Here is a 16,058-nt window from a genome sequence, read left to right on the forward strand (position 1 = left end):
AAAAAAAAAAAAAAACAAAACTTGAGGGTAATTTGGAGAGACTCTGACGGAGCTATATCTGCTCTCGATAATATCTTTATATCTGAGGTCTCTGGGCCTCTGTCTGGCAGGTCCCCACCCTGACTGAGACATGGAGACTCTAGGCCACTCCGGTCTTTCTCCCTTAATAGGCTGTGAGAACCAGGAACATTGTTTCAAGAAACAATCAGATCAGTAGCTGACATCATAGGTCTTCCTGAAAGAGAGGAAAGAGATGCAGAACATAGATAAGACAAAAAAAAAAAAAATCCCCAGATACTTGTGGGATGCTAGTAATCACAACCGGCACCGTGGGTCTCTCTGCAGCTTCTTGAACTTTACCATGGACTCAGCCATTCTGATGCCCTCATCCCCATATATTTATCCTCTGACTGAGGCACAAAGATCTGAGTGAGCTAATGCATCAAGCCATGAAAAATGAACAATTAAAACAATGAAGTTGTCAGTTCTTTTACCAGATTGCAAATAAATAACTTGCCTGTCAGCCTGGCTGTTCTGCTGGACCATTAGTTTAATACAAAGACATTCTGAGAAACGGGTGGATGACAGCTGATCTATCACAAGGCCTTTGATAAGGACCTGAGCAAAATATGCTGTCATAAACCACCTAAGGTCAATCCCAAATTGTAAGAAACAAAGTATTAGCTGAAATTTGCATATACCTCTCCGACCATCATGAAAGCTGTACACTTCCTTTTTTTTTTTTTTTCTTAACCAGTGAGAGGGTAGGCACTTGTTTTGACAGTCTAAAGCATCTTTATGCTTATGCTTATTTAGCTTGTCAGGAACTCTGTGCTGGTATAGATGGCCTTGGAGTTTGTAACTGTCACAGTGATCTTGGGACTACACAATGTATCTCCTTGCTAGGCTGGACAGGGTCTTCCCATGAGAAATTACTTTATGCCGTGACAAATGCTAAGACAGTCATAAATTTCCAGACAAAAAGTCAATTCATTGCATTTTCTTCTATGTATGGTTTGAATTCTGTGTGCCATCTCAGAAAACATTTGCCAGCCAGATATATTGCTCATGGAAAATAATTATGAATATACAAGTCAGTAGACAAGACAATTAAATAAAGACAAATTCATTACATTCTCTAGTAGAGATTTCATTCATCTTTAAATTTTAGTGGAAAAAGTAAAGATATGAATGACCTCTTAGGAGTCACTTTGAAGAAGATAACCCTTATTTCTTAGAAGCAAATAGCACTATTAGAAAGTTTACCCATCGTAAAATTAGGTGAGAAGCAGTGTTCATGAGGTTTTCAGGGTTAATCAACTTGTCTAATTGACTTTGTTTCAACTTGAATTTAACAAAATGACTCCTCAGTTTTTAATAAAAATCATTCAAATGCCTGAGAATGCAATAAATCAAAAATGCAATACTCCTTCTTCCAAAATCTTTTGGGTATTTATCTCTATTCAAGTCATATCTCCATGGTAAAAGTGATATAAATTCTACATAAATCAAAAGATAGTAACTGTCAATTCAGTCTTAGTTTGGAGTACATTCACTGATTAATTCAAAGGGTGAAATCTCACTTTAATTGTGTTGTTCAGTCACTAAGTTGTGTCTGCCTCTTTGCGACCCATGGACTGCAGCACTCCAGGCTTCCCTGTCCTTCACTATCACCCAGAGTTTGTTCAAACTCATGTCCATTGAGTCAGTAATGCCATCCAACCATCTCACCCTCTGTTGCCCCCTTCTCCTTGTCCCTTCAATCTTTCCCAGCATCAGGGTCTTTTCCAATGAGTTGGCCCTTTGCAACAGGTGGACAAATTATTGGAACTTCAGCTTTAATACAGAAAAACAACTTAAATCTAGAGGAGCCACCCACAGAGGTTTTGTGGTTCAGAATGATTTAAACTAGAAAGCAGCATGGATTATACTACTTGAAACTGGTTTGACCAGTTCTTCCAGGGGCCTGGATGGCTAACTAGTAAACAAGGTGAGTAAGAAATTGTCAATATAAAACTCTCCAGGCTGATTTTCATACCTACTAAGTTAAAGCACAACTTGGTCTATTATCCAACTTTGTAATCTCTTTAATGTTATATAAAATTAGCACCCTTCTCACTTCCTAAGAAAAACCCCTGAGAGAATGGAAAAAAGCTCAGAGCTCATCCTAAGGCCATCTTAGTTTTGTTCTGATCTTTCCACTTAGTAACCTTACCAGTTGTGCAAGTGGTTTAATTATCTGCTTATCCTACTATGTGTACAGTAGCCTTCTCATACTGTTCATACAGCAGCACCTGCTTAAAGGAGACCTTACACATATTAATAAAACCAAACACTGTTCTATAGATAGGAGAACCCCAAAATTTTTTTCTTACAACAGAAAAATAATATTATACATGAAGCACTAAGAACAAGCAGTTCATGGTGTGGAAAAATCCACTGTGATGTGTGTTTAGTCTTTTACTTCTCACAGTTTTAGCCCTTGAGAAGTCTCTTCTTGAGTGTTACTGTAGGTGTATCTGGGCCCTCAAGCTGCTTCCCAGGTTCTTGCTGGGTTCTGACCTCTCAAGAATCCCAAGTTATTCTCAAAGTGACATTCATTACAACATGTCCTTTGGTTCCAGTAAGTAAAAAATTTTTTAAATAACTGATGATAGTTTTTCCATATTTTTATATTATATAGTTCTTAAAAAATTATATTTTTGTGTTGATTTCTATAATGACTTGTGCATCAAGCTATTATTAGTAACATAACTATTTAATAACATGATCTCTAAGGATAAATCAGAAGCTACTTAAAATACTTGGGAATATAGAGATTGTGATAGGCTGAATGATAGGCTCTCAAAGATGTCCCAGTTTCTGCAGTCTGTTAATATGTTATCTTACATGGCAAATGGGACTTTGCAGAAGTGATTAAGGATTGGAGATGGAGAGATTTTTCTGGATTACCTGATAGACCTAATATAATCAAAAAGGTTCTTGTAAGAGGGAAACAGGACTTCCCTGAGGGTGTAGCAGCTAAGACTCTGTGTTCCCAACGCAGAGGGACTGGGTTCAATCCCTGGTCAGGGAACTAGATCCCATATGCTGCAACTAAAGATCTGGCGTGCCGCAACTAAGACCCAGCAGAGCCAAATAAATACAAATAATTTAAAAAAAAAAAAGAGAGAGAGAGAGAAACAGAATAAAAAGAAGCTAAGCTGCTGGCTTAGCAGATTTGAGAAAGTGGCCATAAGCCAAGGAATATAAGTGGGTTCTAGGAACTAGAAGAGGCAAAAAAATAGATCCTATCTTTAAGTCTTCAGAAAAAATGCAGCCCTGCCAACATCCTGTTTTTAGACTTCTAACCTGCAGAACTGTGAGAGGATAAGTTTGTTTTTAAAGGCCACTAAATTTGTGACAGTTTGTTACAACAGGAAACCAATAGAGAAACATTTATAACAATATCAGTTCAGTTCAGTTCAGTCACTCAGTTGTGTCCGACTGGTTGCGACCCCATGAACCACAGCACACCAGGCCTCCCTGTCCATCACCAACTTCCGGAGTCCACCCAAACCCATGTCCATTGAGTTGATGATGCCATCCAACCATCTTATCCTCTGTCGTCCCCTTCTCCTCTCAGCCTCAATCTTTCCCAGTATCAGCGTCTTTTCCAATGAGTCAGCTCTTTGCATGAGGTGGCCACAGTATTGGAGTTTCAGCTTCAACATCAGTCCTTCCAATGAACACCCAGGATTGATCTCCTTTAGGATGGACTGGTTGGGTCTCCTTGCAGTCCAAAGGACTGTCAAGAGTCTTCTCCAACACCATAGTTCAAAAACATCAATTCTTCTGCCTTCAGCTTTCTTTATAGTCCAACTCTCACATCCATACATGAACACTGGAAAAACCATAGCCTTGACTAGACGCCTTACCATTGTCTAACATACATACACAAGTACCATTGCCCACACACTATTTGAGAATTATATCAGTAACTCAGGCTTCCCTTGTGGCTCAGCTGGTAAAGAATCTGCCTGTAATACAGGAGACCTGGGTTTGATCCCTGGGTTGGGAAGATCCCCTGGAAAAGGGAAAGGCTACCCACTGCAGTATTCTGGCTGGGAGAATTCAATGGACTGTATAGAACGTGGGGTTGCAAAGAGTTAGACACAACTGAGTAGCTTTCACACATCAGTAACTCATACATACTTGGATCTTTCGCTTTGGAAATTTTTTCTCCTCCCTCTTCTTTTCCCTCACCTTTCCCTTCCCACTACATATACTCTTTCTAGTGTTTCAGATCTGTTAAATTGTAATCTCCTCACAGAGAACCTTTGAAACAAAACACATCCCATCCTCTCTCTGCCAGTCTAAATTAGGGTCCCTGATGTCATTCACTCTCATAGCACCCTACCCCCTTACAACAGTTTAAAATTAGGTATTTATTTGAGTGATTATTTTGTTGTTTTCCTCTTTCTTCTATTGGAAGTTTGAAGGGTACAAGTACCACATTTGATTTTGCTCACTGTTGTGAACCTAGCACATAGTAAGTATCCAGGAAATATCTCTTGGCTGAATGAGAATGTTCCAGAATTCTGCGAGTTCAGTTTTGTAAGATGGAGTGAAAGCATGCCTCATAATGCAGTCTGTCAGGGATCATGAAGCAACAAACTGATACACCACCTTCTCCTTCAGAGGACAAGGAGCAGGTTTTGCTTCAAATTTGATTTCGTCAGAAGTCCTAATCAAAGTCATTCAGCCAGATGACAATTGATAGATGTTTTTCATGATGCATATATAATCTAAGAAATACTATAGTATTTCTTGCCAGGAGCCAGTGAGGCATTCCACTCGTGACAAAGGTTATGAGGAAGGAGGCTCGGCATACGCAAAGGCGGGATCGAGCCTCAGGAGTCCCCCTGGATATTCTCGAGTATCTGCCCCCAAAAAACCAGAGTCTGCCTACTTTATTGCTTTGTGCTCTCACCTCTGACTTTACTGGGGGCTATCCCCTACCACCATCTCGCTCTCTCTGACAAAGAGTTAACTTACAGCTCTGATTAATAAAGTTCCTGGGCAATTAGGAGTGTTTAAATCCAAACCCCTCAGATGGCTCTCTAACTCGCCTGACAAATTTACCCGGACTCCTACAGCTATGCATACGATTGTTTACAGTCTCCCAGCCTCGAGAGGCATGGGAAGCTTAAGATATTCAAATAGCTTAGAGCCTCTCAGAGAGTTAGAAACTGTCAGAATAAAACTAGTAAAATATTTCATTGATGAGCCAATGCTTGTTGCCAAGTTTTCACATCCCCTGTATTGTATCCTTGAATATGTATTAATTAATAGTTGGTATGTAGAAAAAATAAGTAGTGGCCTTGGTGTTAGTAACTTTAGACCCTTAAGGTAATAAATTCTTTCCTTTGTTGTAAACCCATTACACATCCACCCTATAGGAAAGCAATTTTATCTTCGGAAGATGGCACCAAACCTTAAAATAATTACTCTTAGAGAAAATAAGTCTTTGTTGATAAGTCTTTGTCAAGAGTCATAAAATGTTAATAAGCCTTCTGGCCAGAAGATAATGTAAATCACCTAAACCATTTGTATACGATAAATTTGCAGGAAAGAAACCCTGGTTTTTGATAAGGATCAAAGACTGCTGACTTTGTATCCCCTATTATCCTCTATGTGTAACTTAGGGTATAAAAGCCCCTGTTGAAAATAAAGCTACGGGCCTTGCTCACCAATGCTTGGTCTCCCCATGTCATTTTTCTCCTCAATTTCCAACTGAGTCTCCATCTGGAGCGCGGATATCCTCTGCGACCATTTATTTGCCTGGGCTTCTAAGACCCACTCGAGAAGGTGTCTAAGGTGGGGCACCTTCCGCTATTCGAGAGGGCGTCTGCGGCCTCTGTGGTCAGAGCTAACCTGGTGTCACGGGTTATATTGATTTTCCACGTAAACCAAGCTACTCAGCTTCTTTTCTCCACTGAATTTTCCTACTGAGCTATCCTCATTCTATTATTCTTTATATCTTTATGAATAAATAAATAAATAGTCACCGACGCCGTCTCCCCTTCGAATACCCTGGATCAGCCGGGGCTAGACCTCGGCAATTTCTCAAAAATTCTCTTTAATAACATTCAAAATGCTTTTGCTGCTTTTATTTCCATTTGCACTTTATTGGTTTTCAATATGGGGTTTCCCAGGTGGTGCTAGTGGTAAAGAACCTGACTGCCAATGCAGGAGATATAAGAGATGTGAGTTCGATCCCAAATTGTAAATTCCTTCAAAGACACTTAAACATCCATTTAAGAACTGACTTTGAGAACTTCAAGAGATCAATTTTTCCTGAGTAATTATTTATATTTTCTGCAATTTTGATTCCACTGGAGTTCAAGAATCAAAGCTAAGGATTTGCTTGAACTCTTCTTGGGATGGAGAAGTGATTAACATTTGTGAACATTTTGGTGAAGCTTCAAAATGCAGAACGATTCAGGAGGATGTATTGAGGAGGATGTGGATACATTTTATTTATATGTATTTCAGAGACGTCATGCCATGTGATTTCAATGTTTTTTTAGAAAAATATCAATCTTTATTTCTTTTTAATTTTTTAATTGGAAGAAAATTGCTTTACAATATTGTGTTGGTTTCTGCCGTATAACAATACAAACCAGTCATAATTATACTGGTTTATGAGAACCAGTATCACCTCCTGGTGATATATATCACCTCCTTCTTGAGGTTCCCTCCCCTCCCTTCATCCCACCCCTCTAGGTCATTATCACAGAGCATCAGGCTGGGCTCCCTGCGTTACACAGTAACTTCTTACCAGCTATCTGTTTAACCTGTGGTAGTGTATGTATGTAGGTGCTACTTTCTTCATTCATCCTACTCTCTCCTTCTCCAACTGTGTCCACAAGTCTGTTTTCTATATCTGCATTTCCATTCCATCCCTGAAAATAGGTTCATCAACACCATATATATGCATTAATATAGAACATTTGTTTAGAAAAACATTGGTCTTTAAATATTAGATACTTTTCCCATGTTATTCTGAATGTGTCTATGGATTTTGCCCATATATAGTATCTCTGTTAAATAGTCGATTCTGATTTTAAGTATAAGGGTTTCCATGGAAAGGAAACAGATTTTACTGAAATACAATGAGATTCCCCTATATTACTATGTCTACTCGGTTATTCCTCATAATAATCTGTGAGATAGCTCTCATTGATCCCACCGTACTGAAGAGGAAATTGAGGATTTTATTGACGATGCCAAAGCCTTTGACTGTGTGGATCACAACAAACTATGGCAAATTCTTCAAGAGATGGGAATACCAGATCATCTTACCTGCCTGCTGAGAAATCTGTATGCAGGTCAAGAAGCAACAGTTAGAACTGGACATGGAACAACAGACTGGTTCCAAATCGGGAAAGGAGAATGCCAAGGCTGCATATTATCACCTTGCTTATTTAACTTATATACAGAATACATCATGTGAAATGCCAGGCTGGATGAAGCACAAGCTGGAATCAAGATTGCCAGGAGAAATATCAATAACCTCAGATACACAGATGACACCACCCTTATGGCAGAAAGCGAAGAAAAACTAAAGAGTCTCTTAATGAAAGTGAAAAAGGAGAGTGAAATAGTTGGCTTAAAACTCAACATTCAAAAAATGAAGACCATGGCATCTGGTCCCATCACTCCGTGGCAAATAGATGAGGAAACAATGGAAACAGTGAGAGACTTTACTTTTGGGGGCTCCACAATCACTGCAGATAGTGAGTGCAGTCATGAAATTAATGGACACTTGCTCCTTGGAAGAAAAGCTATGACCAATCTAAACAGCATATTAAAAAGCAGAGGCATTACTTTGCCAACGAAGGTCCATCTAGTCAAAGCTATAGTTTTTCCAGTAGTCATTTACGGATGTGAAAGTTAGACTACAAAGTTGGACTACAAAGAACTGATGCTTTTGAACTGTGGTGTTGCAAAAGACTCTTGAGAGTCCCTTGGACTGCAAGGAGATCCAACCAGTCCATCCTAAAGGAGATCAGTCCTGAATATTCATTGGAAGGACTGATGGTGAAGCTGAAACTCCAATAGGTTGGCCACCTGATGCAAAGAACTGACTCATTGGAAAAGACCCTGATGCTGGGAAAGATGGAAAGCAGGAGAAGAAGGGGATGACAAAGGATGAGATGTTTGGATAACATCACTGACTCAATGGACATGAGTTTGAGTAAGCTCCGAGCATTGGTGATAGACAGGGAAGACTGGTGTGCTGCAGTCCATGGGGTCGCAGAGTCGGACACAACTGAGCAACTGAACTGAAGTGAACTGTGGTCTTAAACAATTGTTTAAAGCCAGAGATATATGGCGTGCTGCGATTCATGAGGTCGCAAAGAGTCGGACACGACTGAGTGACTGAACTGAACTGAACTGAACGTCCATACTGGTGCTGAGCCTCCCTGACCCAAAGTTCATGCCATTTCCTCTAGACCACACGACCTTCAATGGATCTTGCAGACCAGCACAGTAATCATAAGGCCCCTCTCTATCAAAGCAAATCATACAGGATATTGCTTCCCTCAAAGCCCCAAGCCAGTGGGCCCCATACCTCAAGACGGGAAATGGCTAAATAGATGGGGAAATTGGAACTTATTACACAAACACTTCTGTGTTCAGCATGGCCACTTTGACTCGTTAATGTTGTTATTCTCCTCAGGGCACAGAATTTTGTGGCTGTATTTGCTGTGGCCCTGTCAAGCTTTATGCTCAGTAATGCCATGGCAAAAACAGGTCTTCCCAGTGATGGCAAGAATTTGTAGAACCGCAGCTCATGGCTTTTGAATTTATCAGAAGGCTTTAAAGACTCACATTTTATTTTTTCTGATTGTGAGCCTTTCATTAGGGAGTACCTTTCATCACGTCACGGTGAAATGGGGCTGATGCTCTTATGTATTTACTGACAACGATGTGAAGGAAGTAAGAATATCACAAACATCCACTTCCAGTCACCTCTGAAATGCCACGACCAGTTCTTCTTGCTTCACCACTCATTAACAAGTAAAGTTAATCAACTTCTCAACCAATAAAACCAGATGTGCTCTTTGGCATACCTAGCAAGTTCAGGATAAGTGCTTTACTGATATATATGTGAATAATCACTGATTCTTAGAGAAAAAGGATGTTTAGATTAACAGCAGACTATATAAATAGTTGTTCACATGCTGAGTCAGATTCCACCTAATTCTCTTACTTGTACATATCCCAGTCAAGAAGAGAGGAAAAAATTCTCTTTTTAAAATTAACCACCCATATTTCATCAGTCTTTGTTTTTAATACTAAGCAAGCAACTTTGGCCACCTCATGCGAAGAGTTGACTCATTAGAAAAGACTCTGATGCTGGGAGGGATTGGGGGCAGGAGGAGAAGGGGAGGACAGAGGATGAGATGGCTGGATGGCATCACTGACTCGATGGACGTGAGTCTGGGTGAACTCTGGGAGTTGGTGATGGACAGGGAGGCCTGGCGTGCTGCAATTCATGGGGTCGCAAGGAGTCAGACACGACTGAACGACTGAACTGAACTGAACTGAGCTGAACTGAAGCAACCAAGGGCCTTTAAAGTTAGAATATCTAGTTTGTCTACCATTGCTGTCATTTCTATTTAAAAAGAAAACTGGAAGATGAAATGATCTTAAGGATTGTTGATGCTGAGAAAACAAATAACCCCACAGCCAATGAAACAGAGGGATACCGTGAACAAGGCAGCTAATAACTTCTCCATTGTGAGGGTTTTCTAAAAGGTTTGTTCTTTCATGATGCTAATCACTCCCGAGGTGATAAAAGGTTGATTCAGAAATTGTTATGCAACTTTAGGTGCAGCAACCTAAATTATCTGATTTTTTTTCCCACTGAATGTGTTTGAATTGTCATCAGATACAACCGTGAAATTCAAAATGTGTGCTTGACTACAACTTGTAAGCTGAGAAATTGAGAAATACCTAGAAAGCCTTTCTCCTCGTAAAAAAATGGTATGATATTATTTAGAAGTTGGGAAGGAAACCTTTTACTGCTTGGGCTGTAAAAAAAAAAATCTCAAAACCAGCAGAGTAGCTGACAAGTGACACAAATACAGTATATACTAATGCACAGAGAGAAACAACCTTGAGAATTTAAACCGGCTGCACACACACAAAAAATCTTTATCCAGATATGTGGTCCCTCATGAATTATACTATTATTTTAGTTGATTTTACCTGACATCACCCTATGAGTTTCTTTAGTGACAAGAAAATTGCAGCCGGCCCTTGACAGTCGGTCACAAATTGACTGAACAAAACAAAATCAAACACTGAAGTAATCCCCAAGTAAATTTAATGAAACCTAAATCCCAATGGGTAGCACACTTCTGTAGGCAATGGTCTTATTTAATAAATTTTCCCCTGCTTTCACTTTTAGAGCTATATATACACAGACAAATTTAATTCATTGGGTTTACATTTCCTCTTTCCCTTAGTTTGTCCACCAGGCACATACGGGAAGGACTGTAAACAGGTATGTCAGTGTTCAGCTGAGAATGAGGAGTGTCACCCAGTCACAGGGAGATGTACCTGTCTGCCTGGCTACCATGGAAACCGCTGTCATCTCCGTAAGTGTGTTCTGTGCCTTAGTTGTAATTTACTGAAGAGACACTGCTGGAGTGGGTTATCATTCAGAATGCTAAAGGGCAAATGTTAATTCAAGGTTCTAATTCATTGTAAATCCTATGGGAGTTTTTATTAGAATGGTTGAAAACATACTTTCCTGTGTAACTCATTCTCCCATTTGCCTTTCCTAGTCAAAATATCCCCAAGAAAAAGATAAGAATTAAAGAGAAAGAAAGAAGGAAATATAAACAAAGTATTATAAATCAATATATAGCAAATGGCAACATATTCAGAGTGATTCATAAAGTTAGTTCCACAATCTGCTTTTAAGAACAATCAAGTTAAATAAATTGTTATTCTGGAATGAAAACAGTGACTTGCTTAAATGACAAAATGCCAGTTGGCTCATTGTTGTATAGTAAAAAAGAATAGTCCCTTGACCAAACACCTTATATTCATTTGTTAGGAGATTTTAACATAGAAATGGTTATAGGAGAACATATGATAAAAACTCCCAAGGAACATGTTAAAATGTTCAGTCAGCTACTTAATTTTTAAGCTCGTAATTATTTATAATGTACTTTTTATAGGTTTAAGGATAAAATGATTTGGCTTTAGTTTCATTTTTCCCCCAACTTGGCCCTTACTACTCTCTTTTCTCCCCAGTCGTTCCTATAACAGGTTTTTTTCCCCCCTACTTTCCTTTCCTAATTCTGCAAGTGTGTGGATGAGTTTTGGATCTCGCCCAAAAAACATCAGCCATAAAACATAGACTCATGATCAAGCTATTGGTTCCCATTTTCCACAAGCCATAGAATATATATTTTGAATATCAATTCTCACATTTGTCCTAATTTTAAACTTTACCAACTAAAAACACAGTTAAGCATGTACAAAAATGGTTTAATACACCCATAGAACCCACAACCATTGCATTATTCAAACTTACAATGAAGAACTAAAGCATTAAATTAATAAAATTTTAATTATTTTTTCGGTCATGGCAAATCTCAAGCAATGGAAGAAAGGAGTGATTTTCTCACATTTGAGGCTATCACATTTCTCAGGAAAAATTTCTTCTTGATATCAAGGATATTTCATCTGAATAAATCAAAATTAAGTTACATAAAGCTGAAATGTAAATGTAAACTGAAAGCTTACATTTCAGAAAGCCAGCTACCTTGGGTTGAAGGAGGAGAGCTTTGCCTTGAAAAAGCCAGGTTGAGGCCGGGAGCCGCTCCCTGACTAGTCCAATGGGCTCAGTTCCAGGCAACACGTGGTTGGAAGTTGCTGCAAAGGTTCCTTGGCAAGATGCACTGTAATTACGGGACGACAAAAGAGGGGTTCAAGAAAATATCCATAAAAGGTGTAGCTGGCTCAAAAGCAAACATTCCAGCAGCCAAAAACAACCAGGCTTTCATCTTCCCAGGTCTGGAGTGAAGAATCAACATTTTCTCTCAGTAGAGGTCAGAGGAAGCAGACAAATGGAGTAGGAATCTCACCACTTTTCCTTAATTTATACTGGGTGGTTTAGTCCCAGTCCAGGAGTTGGTGATGGACAGGGAGGCCTGGCGTGCTGCGATTCATGGAGTCGCAAAGAGTCGGACACGACTGAGCGACTGATCTGATCTGATCTGATGGATAGCAAGTAGGGAGGAAAACAAAAAAACTTGGTAGATGTAAATTCATCTTGCTATGTATTTTATGAGCAACATGAAATTGTTAAGTGATTACAGATCCTGGAAATCTTTCATTTCTCCAACCTGCAGTATGATTTATTAGAAGTCTCTCTGAGTGAACTGAAAGCATTGGAATCCTCTAGAACCATAGACCACTCTGTTGACAGTATCTATAAGAAGACCCATAACACTTGGTTTAAGACACTTTGAGAAACATGGGCCACAGGATAGCTCACCTGTGCCAAGAGGAAGATGTCAAGACATGAGTGGAAGCTTGGCTTAAATGGTCTTGCTCATAGCAATGACTATTCAGACAGACCAAATCTTAGTATCTGTTTTTAAGAATAAAATAAAACTGTGTAACAATGGCTGGTGCATATGTGAATAAACTGGTCAGATACTACTAGGAAAACAGACTGAAAAAGAGATTCATGCTTTTCATTTGCTTTGGAGCTAAGTGTCTCAAGATACAATCACAACCTTGCTTGTTCTAACTTCCTAATTAAACTTCCCAAATGTCACTTGCTTCATCATCGTATACAGTAACCTTTAATATTTAAACAAATCAGAATGGCGAATTCATTTCCAAGCTTCTTAGTTAATCTCCTTCATGTAGAGGGGGTGGTGCAAGGATAAGGGAAAATATTAATAATCATCTTCTAATTGAAAATAATGGCTTCCTACGTGGCACAGTGGTAAAGAAATCTGCCGCGGCAGGAGATGCCAGATCCCTGGGTTGGGAAGATCCCCTGGAAGAAGAAATGGCAATCCACTACAATGTTCTTGCCTGAAGAATCCTATGGACAGAGGAGCCTGGTGGACTACAGTCCATGGGGTCTCAGAGAGTCAGACACGACTGAGCACATGTGCACACACACACACACACACACACACACACACACAATGGAAAATAACCAAATATCCATTGTTCAAGAAACAAAATTTCCTGGGGAAAATAATTGTAAAGAATAGAACAAAGGCCAAGCAATGATCAAAGTGGAATTTTAGGAAATGAGAGAGGGGAGACTGAACACCCCATCAAGCCAAATGAAATCATTATCTCCTGGGCGTATGTTTACTTGTTAAATTTAGTGAACATCTGAGCAAGAGATGTGTGCATGATTCTAGAAGTTAGACTTTCACATAGTCACAGAATTATATGAGAAAGTAAAGCTGTCAGTAAAATAACTTATTCTTGGGAAAAAAGTTATGGGTACTTTTGTAAACAGATATCATACTCTTAATATAAATTTAATGAGTTGCGGGATTAAGAGGTTAGTGCATATACTGTCTTTTAACAGATGTTATGCTCATTAGAAGGTTAATTTCATCATATTCAGTGTCCCAATTTTAAAAGGATAATTAAGTTGAAGGCTTATTTTCTTTCTGTATACCAAGAAGAAACAGCAAAAGATGATATTTTCAAATGCAAAACCACCATTCAGGCAGTTTGAAATGAGTATATGTCAGAGAGAAATTATGTTTTCCAAGTCACTTCAATTCAAATGAAAGTGATCTTAAAATATAGATCTTTACATATATCGGTTATATAAATTCATCAGATAACAGCGTCTAACTCTTCTTTCCTTTTAACTGACGCTCATTCTTTTATACCCATTATTATATCTACAGTTCAACATTTTCCTAATTAATGAATATGTAAATTTCACTTTATGGGGTGTTTTCATTTCCCTATTTGAACAAAAACCCACATCACTTTTCACTACCAACTCAAGGGATTGCAGAACTTTTTATATTAGTCAATTCTTAATTTAACCTCCTTTTTAGAAGCAACATGCCAGCAGTACACACCACACTTCATTGTTTCCAACTATACCTTTTTTTCTCTGTGTTTTTTATCTCCACTATCAAGCAACCAAATATTTAAGCATCATATAATAATGATAAAAGCTGTCAAAAGTTACATTCTGAAAGACCGACCCAGATAGACATGAGAGCATTTTATATTGTGGTGAATAAGAGAAGACAGAGACTCTTTAAACCACTAGTTCTGTTTTTAGATACACTCCATTGAATTTTAGTAAGGGACAAAAATAACTTCTTAGGAGGACTAAAGAATGCTGTACACCAAAGAAGTATCCATTGACTATGAGAACTGGCATCCTTTGGAAGGAAGAAACAATAGGTGAGAATGTGAAGTGCATTTCTCATTTTTCATAGAAAGGAAAAAAGTAATACAACAGCTGTAACAGAGAAGTAACCTTTGATAAGAATGATCTTAGCTGTTTTCCGTTCATTCTTCATCTTGAAGGATTTTATTAATATTTTAAAACTGAAAGAGAAAGGGACTGATGGAGGGAAGGAGAAGCCATTTGAGTCTAAGGCTCAAGATGAGACAGTGGATTCTAGGATGGGATATAGATAGGGATTATAAGCAATCGGAGTTTCAATAAAAACCATTTCTTGCTGTCTAAAACCTGCTACATGTGCAACACTCAAAAATGTTCTTTACCATCAATTCTTCCATAGAAATACAGGATCAAGTGAAAGGAAGCCAGTGTCATTCAGTCTCTCAGTTCAGTTCAGTGCAGTTCAGTCGCTCAGTCGTGTCCGACTCTTTGCGACCCCATGAATCGCAGCACACCAGCCTCCCTGTCCATCACCAACTCCCGGAGTTCACTCAAACTCACGTCCATCGAGTCAGTGATGCCATCCAGCCATCTCATCCTCTTTCCTCCCCTTCTCCTCCTGCCCCCAATCCCTCCCAGCATTAGAGTCTTTTCCAATGAGTCAACTCTTCGCATGAGGTGGCCAAAGTACTGGAGTTTCAGCTTTAGCATCAGTCCTTCCAAAGAAATCCCAGGGCTGATCTCCTTCAGAATGGACTGTTTGGATCTCCTTGCAGTCCAAGGGACTCTCAAGAGTCTTCTCCAACACCACAGTTCAAAAGCATCAATTCTCTGGCACTCAGCTTTCTTCAGAGTCCAACTCTCACATCCATACATGACCACTGGAAAAACCATAGCCTTGACTAGATGGACCTTTGTTGGCAAAGTAATGTCTTTGCTTTTCAATATGCTATCTAGGTTGGTCATAACTTTTCTTCCAAGGAGTAAGCGTCTTTTAATTTCATGGCTGCAGTCACCACCTGCAGTGATTTTGGAGCCCCCGAAAGTAAAGTCTGACACTGTTTCCACTGTTTCCCCATCTATTTGCCATGAAGTGATGGGACCAGATGCCATGATCTTCATTTTCTGAATGTTGAGCCAACTTTTTCATTCTCCTCTTTCACTCTCATCAAGAGGCTTTTCAGTTCCTCTTCACTTTCTGCCATAAGGGTGGTATCATCTGCATATCTGAGGTTATTGATATTTCTTCTGGCAATCTTGTTTCCAGCTTGTGCTTCTTCCAGCCCAGCATTTTTCATGATGTACTCTGCATATAAGTTAAATAAGCAGGGTGCAGTCTTATGGACTCTGTGGGAAAGGGAGAGGGTGGGAAGATTTGGGAGAATGGCAATGAAACATGTAAAATATCATGTGGGAAACGAGTTGCCAGTCCAGGTTCGATGCATGACGCTGGATGCTTGGGGCTGGTGTACTGGGATGGCCCAGAGGGATGGTATGGGGAGGGAGGAGGGAGGAGGGTTCGGGATGGGGAACACATGTATACCTGTGGCGGATTCATTTTGATATTTGGCAAAACTGATACAATTATGTAAAGTTTAAAAATAAAATAAAATTAGAGAAAAAAAAAAAAAAAAAA

General features: G+C 39.2%; 1 protein-coding gene across 1 annotated transcript in view; it reads left to right on the plus strand.

Annotated features, from left to right (window-relative positions):
- The window catches only part of LOC104985214 (EGF-like and EMI domain-containing protein 1), a 662,362-nt gene that overhangs the window by 640,736 nt on the left and 5,568 nt on the right, over window positions 1-16,058 (plus strand). Inside the window, exon 14 of the mRNA XM_010835278.1 lies at window positions 10,524-10,655. Within this exon, the coding sequence (XP_010833580.1) occupies window positions 10,524-10,655 (132 nt within the window). The remainder of the gene's footprint in view (window positions 1-10,523; window positions 10,656-16,058) is intronic.

Source organism: Bison bison, unplaced genomic scaffold (assembly GCF_000754665.1).
Source record: "Bison bison bison isolate TAMUID 2011002044 unplaced genomic scaffold, Bison_UMD1.0 scf7180017864040, whole genome shotgun sequence".
Classification (NCBI taxonomy): Eukaryota; Metazoa; Chordata; class Mammalia; order Artiodactyla; family Bovidae; genus Bison; species Bison bison.